The 6000-nt window shown below is 37.1% G+C and overlaps 1 protein-coding gene across 3 annotated transcripts in view; it reads left to right on the forward strand.

Moving 5' to 3' along the window:
* Positions 1–6000, forward strand: part of DNAJC13 (DnaJ heat shock protein family (Hsp40) member C13) — a 123716-nt gene that overhangs the window by 78948 nt on the left and 38768 nt on the right. For all 3 annotated transcript variants that reach the window (XM_081826283.1, XM_081826275.1, XM_081826282.1), the window contains 4 exons: positions 360–514; positions 1864–2065; positions 4103–4218; positions 5059–5137. In XM_081826283.1, the coding sequence (XP_081682409.1) occupies positions 360–514; positions 1864–2065; positions 4103–4218; positions 5059–5137 (552 nt within the window). The remainder of the gene's footprint in view (positions 1–359; positions 515–1863; positions 2066–4102; positions 4219–5058; positions 5138–6000) is intronic.

Here is a 6000-nt window from a genome sequence, read left to right on the forward strand (position 1 = left end):
CCGACAACATAACACAATAATTGATGTAAATCGTTGCGGAATCTCTCCTTGTGTTGTCCTTTCCTATTACACATGGTTCAAAGCCAGTTGTCCTAAATAATGTCGGGAGCACCTGACACCTAAGGAGCCTCAGTCTGCTGGAGGCCCAGCGAGTGTTAATTCTATCTTAGGAGCTCATGCCAAAGCCAGTTAATACCAGACATCTTCCACTTCACATTTTGCCATGTTTCCATCTAAATTTCCAAAGCATAAAAGCAATTTGTTCCAGTTGTTTTCTTAAACTGTTCTCTAATCCTAATTCATTTATTAGAAAATTGAAAGATAACTTCAGTGTTTCTGTGTCTTGTTTTGTTTTAAAGACAAAAGGACAAGATATTTTTCAGAGAAGTATACTTGGGCACATCCTTCCAGAAGCAATGGTTTGTTACTTAGAAAATTATGAGCCTGAAAAGTTTTCTGAGATTTTTCTAGGAGAATTTGATACTCCAGAAGCAATCTGGAGCAGTGAAATGAGGTAAATAGTCCATTGATCGTTTGCATTTTATACTCAGAATCTGTGCATCTTGCCATCTGGTTTGACTTCTGTTAAAAGAACTGCTTTCACATAGTTACATGATCTAAGCTACAGTCATTGGTGCCAAATCAGGTGACGAGTCTGACAGGGCTGTAAGCTTTTTTCTGTTCTTACATGATTTGACAAAGTTACTGTTTCCTTAATAGAGCTTAATGTAAGGGTAGAGCCTGTTAACCACTGATGATTCTTAAATCAATCTATAGAGCTGGTAGAATTTTAGGCAGTATATACAAGGAATATATAGAGATAAAATCAAGACACACTTCCTTGGTATTTGGAAATAGAACTGTACTCCACTAATTAAAAACTGTGACCACGTAGAATGGATCACACCAGAGATACCCCAAATCATTTTAGAATGAGACCCCCTAGTCAGCACATTTTGACCTTAATGTGGAAGTTAGCATTCCTAAAGAATGTCCTTTAAGAGGAAAAGCCTGTGAAAACAAGAAAAACTAGAGCCACAGAAGCAGATGTCAGCATCCAGACAGGCTCTGGAAAAGAGTGCACACTTCATAGATCTAATGTCAAGACCATTTCTGTGGCGAACCCCTCAGTCCTCTTAGCTGGATGGCAGTTGATCTTCCTAGCCAGTTATTCACTCCCTTAGCTGAGTTCACACTCACAGTGCCATTTGCTGGTTATCATTTGCCTTGTCTCCTTAGGTTGACCTGTAGACTTGGCATGTGCTAGCCACCAACTTGAATATATTCTGTATGACAGTCATGTTTTTCACTGGAACAAATGCATAGGAATATGAAAGGGCTTACAACACAATTTTTCTATCTAATATTTTTCTCCTCTGATTGGTTAATATGAGTCCCTATCTAAAAGATATAGCCATCTGTATACTAGTCAAATCAAGTTTTTGCTGAACTGAGGGCCAGACCCCAGATTGTTAAATAAATTATCATGTAGTGGGCTTCTTTGGGGGTACTAGGAAACCTAGTCCCCTGTTTATGCCCTCATGCATTGCATGAGGTATGCAGATGCCATACCATTTGACCTTCTAATGACTGATTTTTGAAAGGACTGGGAATATCAGCCTTTTGTTCTGTAGTTGTCTTTATAGATAAGTACTACAAATAAGTTTATGTCTATTGAGGATTTTTACACAATTAACTTTAGAATGCCCTCAGTAACATAAACACTCAATTTTAGGCCAATAGTTGAATTACTCTAAAGGAGATCCATGTAATTATCTTGTGTGACTACCTGTCTTAAAACCTTTTTTTTTTTTTTAACTGAAATAATACCTTCATAATTCTTGGAAATTTTTGTAATTGTAGGCGCCTCATGATAGAGAAGATTGCTGCCCATCTTGCTGATTTCACACCACGTCTTCAGAGTAACACAAGAGCACTTTATCAGTATTGTCCCATCCCAGTAATCAACTATCCACAACTAGAAAATGAACTATTTTGTAATATTTATTACCTCAAACAACTTTGTGATACACTCCGGTTTCCTGATTGGCCCATTAAAGATCCGGTAAGCCAGTAGATTATTTTGTGCCTTCTCAAACTGTAGAAATAGCCTCTAATCACTTCTGGATATTTCTTCCTCCTCTTATAAGGATAATAGCTTCCTTAAGTGTTCCTTCTTGCTTAAACACTATGTAACTTTGAGTATAGTTCAGTATATTTGGGTAAATCTCAAACTGAAAGGTAACTTTTTTTTTAAAGATTTTATTTATTTATTTGACAGAGAGAGAAAGATAGAGCACAAGCAGGGGGAGCAGCAGAGGGAGAGGGAGAGGCAGACTCCCTGCTAAGCAAGGAGCCCAATGCGGGGCTCAATCCCAGGACCCTGGGATCATGACCTGAGCCAAAGGCAGTTGCTTAACCAACTGAGGCACCCAGGCACCCTGAAAGATAACTTTTTGAGGAATTATTAAGAACTTTACAATCTTGATTTTTTTGACAAATATAAACATAATTTCATATATAATAATTATATACTATAATAGCTTGGTGGAAACTTGTCTTTATAGCATATTGAGTAAGCTCACAGATACTGGAGTTAGGCAGTCTGGGATTGAGTCTCAGCTGGGCCATTAATAGGTCTGTTTAACATTGCCTGATTTCTCTAGGCCTCAGTTATGGTAATAGTACTACTACTACTAACAGCAACTATCTCATGTGGTTGGGAAAATTGAGAACTCATATTAAAAAATAGCATAATTCCTGGCACACGTAGGAGGCACTAAGTGAGACCTGCTCGTTTATATAGCAGTGCCCTTAGGAACTCTCCAACTTGAGCCCCTGAATGTCTACTGGAACCCTGGAAAGGCCTGGTTGCCCATGTTGGCTTGTTACTGTAGCAGAGGTTATACCATCATCCTTACCATCAAAAAGATTTCAGAACAGTTCCGTTTGTGCCAGTAGACATTGCCTCTTTACTGTGACCAAATGAAGACAGGTATCTCTGCTACTTGGTGTGGATTCAGCATGAAGTAATAGAAGAGTATGGGCTTTTTAGTCAGACCTAGGTTTGAATCCAGTTGCATCACTTATTAAGTGGGAAACATGGAGCTATCTCTCAGAATCTGAATGGTTTCATGTATTATTGAAATTTTACAAAAGAATTAGGTCTGCTACAGTGCTAGAGTCTGTAAAGCACCTAGCTCCTTGGCGTAAAGGCATGCAGTAAATATTAGCTTTCTTCTGACCTGCTACTCAGACTCCCTTGTTTTTACTATCCCTTAGATTTGTTTGAATGCCAGCTTACTGGTAATTACATTAGATCACCTCGAGGAGCATGCCACCATATACTACTGCTTTCTTTCTTACTGCAGTGTATCATCTACTAATTTAAAATTTTTCAGTACTTCATGAACACTTAACAATTAAAAATAAGACAAAAATTGGCAGAGAATAAAAATTTCACATAAGAGGGTTGTCTGGGTGGCTCACTCGTTTAAGTGTCCGACTCTTGGTTTCGGTTCAGGTCATGATCTCAAGGTTGTCAGATCAAGCCTTGCATCCGGCTCCGTGCTAGGCATGTAGCCTGCTTAAGATTCTCTCCCTCTCTCCTCCCCCTGCCCCTCCACCTCCTCTAAAAAAATCACATAAAAAGAGAGGGATGTAGCCCTATAGCAGGTACCTTGCCATCTATTTAGCAGTGCTAAGAAGGTGATTTTGATTATTTGTATTTCAGAGAATTGTAATCATTGAATAGTCTAGAAATGTCATTTTAAATATATATAACACAAGAATTCTGTAACTTAAAAATTACATTCTGAAATAGTTTTGCATTAAGAGTTATAAATTTTATTTATTTTTTTTATGTTACATTAATCACCATACATTACATCATTAGTTTTTGATGTAGTGTTCCATGATTCATTGTTTGGGCATAACACCCAGTGCTCCATGCAGTACGTGCCCTCTTTAATACCCATCACCAGGCTAACCCATCCCCCCACCTCCCTCCCCTCTAGAACGCTCAGTTTGTTTCCCAGAGTCCATAGTCTCTCGTGGTTCGTCTCCCCCTAAGAGCTATAAATTTTAATCCTCTGTCTTTAAGGTTAAGCTTCTAAAAGATACACTTGATGCCTGGAAGAAGGAAGTAGAAAAGAAGCCACCTACAATGTCAATAGATGATGCTTATGAAGTGCTTAATCTCCCTCAAGGACAGGGGCCGTGAGTTATTTTCAGTATTCCAGTAGTAAATTTCTGCCTTGTCTTAGAATATTAATATCAAAGGCGAAATTCTTAAACCAACACTTTAGAAATTTTTTGCCTATTCTTTGATATATACACCTATGGGGATAGCCATATGGAACTATATCCGTGTGATTATCACTTACTGCAAATTTATTAGCAGAATTAACATTTTTCTCTCCTTGCTGGTACAGTCTTTGCTCTCTGTTAATTGAAATAATGGATGCGAAACACTTGGCACTGTATCTGACACATGGTTACTCACATATTCATCTTCCCCCTTCCTCTTACGGTTTGTGTTATACATGAGGAAGAGATCTGGTAGCAGTATCTTTAGGACACTAAATGACAGATGGGTAAGAATGTAGATTTACTTCATTAATTTATTAGAGACGTTTTTATAGTAGAATAGATAATATGAGAGAAAAATGGTTTAAAGGACGTTTTCTTAAGTATAGACTGAATTTGTATGTTTTTGGCAAGGCTGATAGTTAAATTACTTAAAATTACAGAGTTTGAAGTATTTTGAAAAATTAGTTTGAAAAAAATATCTTAGTTCTTCAAATATGGTTTTGTAATTTGAAGTGATAACTTTCCATAGGGAACATTGAAGTTTTATCTTTCAGATGTAAAGATAACATATGAAGAATTTCTTGACTCTTGCTGGGTTTAATTTGATGCCTAATTTATGATCATATACAATAAGAGTAAAGTTCTTACAGTATTTTTTTTTTAAAGATTTACAGTATTGTTTTAAATAACGATGTAAAATTTTTTCTTGCATCCTACTCTGTTAAAAATAATTTTGCTATTCAACAGGCATGATGAGAGCAAGATCAGAAAAGCTTACTTCAGACTTGCACAAAAGTACCACCCTGATAAGAATCCAGAAGGGAGGGTATGTACTGCCTTTGGAATTAAGACTTTTGGATTGACTTCCTTTTGCTCTATTACTGTTGTAGGTGGAGAAAAGATATACTCACTCCCTCTGCTACTATCTGCCTTATAATATAATGCCCAGTGTATGTCAAATTAACTTTTAGCCCACATGCCCATGGTTTCTGCACGAATGGTCCTCCCTCAGTTTACCAAAAGGACTGCCCTTGTGACTAGTAACTTCTGGATATTTTCTCCTGTATGAGAATTAACTCTATGGACAGTTACATGAATAATTGAACATTAGGAATGTGCATGAACGTAATTCATTTGTAGGTGATGTTATTGCCATCCAAATTGCTTTGGGTAATTTTTTTTTTTTCTAACTACATCCAACTTCATATTGTTCTAAATGAAAAAGTAGAAATTTGGATCAGACTTAAAGTTATCAGGTGTCAGCATTTCTTGATCCTGCCTCTTGCAGCTTCCTACTAAAATACCAAGAAAGATTCATAAAAGATGAAATCACACAGTAACTTCTATAACTAAGACTGGTGGTTTATTGCTAGAAACTTGGAGTAATTTCCACTGATTTCAAGGCTAATGTTTTTTTTATTAGAGATAGACAGTATTCCTACTTGGAAAGACTTGGTATTGAAAAGATATTGCTTTTATATGTTTAAGACATTTTTTTTTATTCTTATGTTAATCCCCATACATTACATCATTAGTTTTAGATGAAGTGTTCCATGATTCATTGTTTGTGCATAACACCCAGTGCTCCATGCAGAACGTGCCCTCCTCAATACCCACCACCAGGCTAACCCATCCTCCCACCCCCCTCCCCTCTAGAACCCTCAGTTTGTTTTTCAGAGTCCATCGTCT

Source organism: Leptonychotes weddellii, chromosome 1, assembly GCF_054177405.1.
Source record: "Leptonychotes weddellii isolate Sample4059 chromosome 1, ASM5417740v2, whole genome shotgun sequence".
In the NCBI taxonomy this organism is placed as follows: Eukaryota; Metazoa; Chordata; class Mammalia; order Carnivora; family Phocidae; genus Leptonychotes; species Leptonychotes weddellii.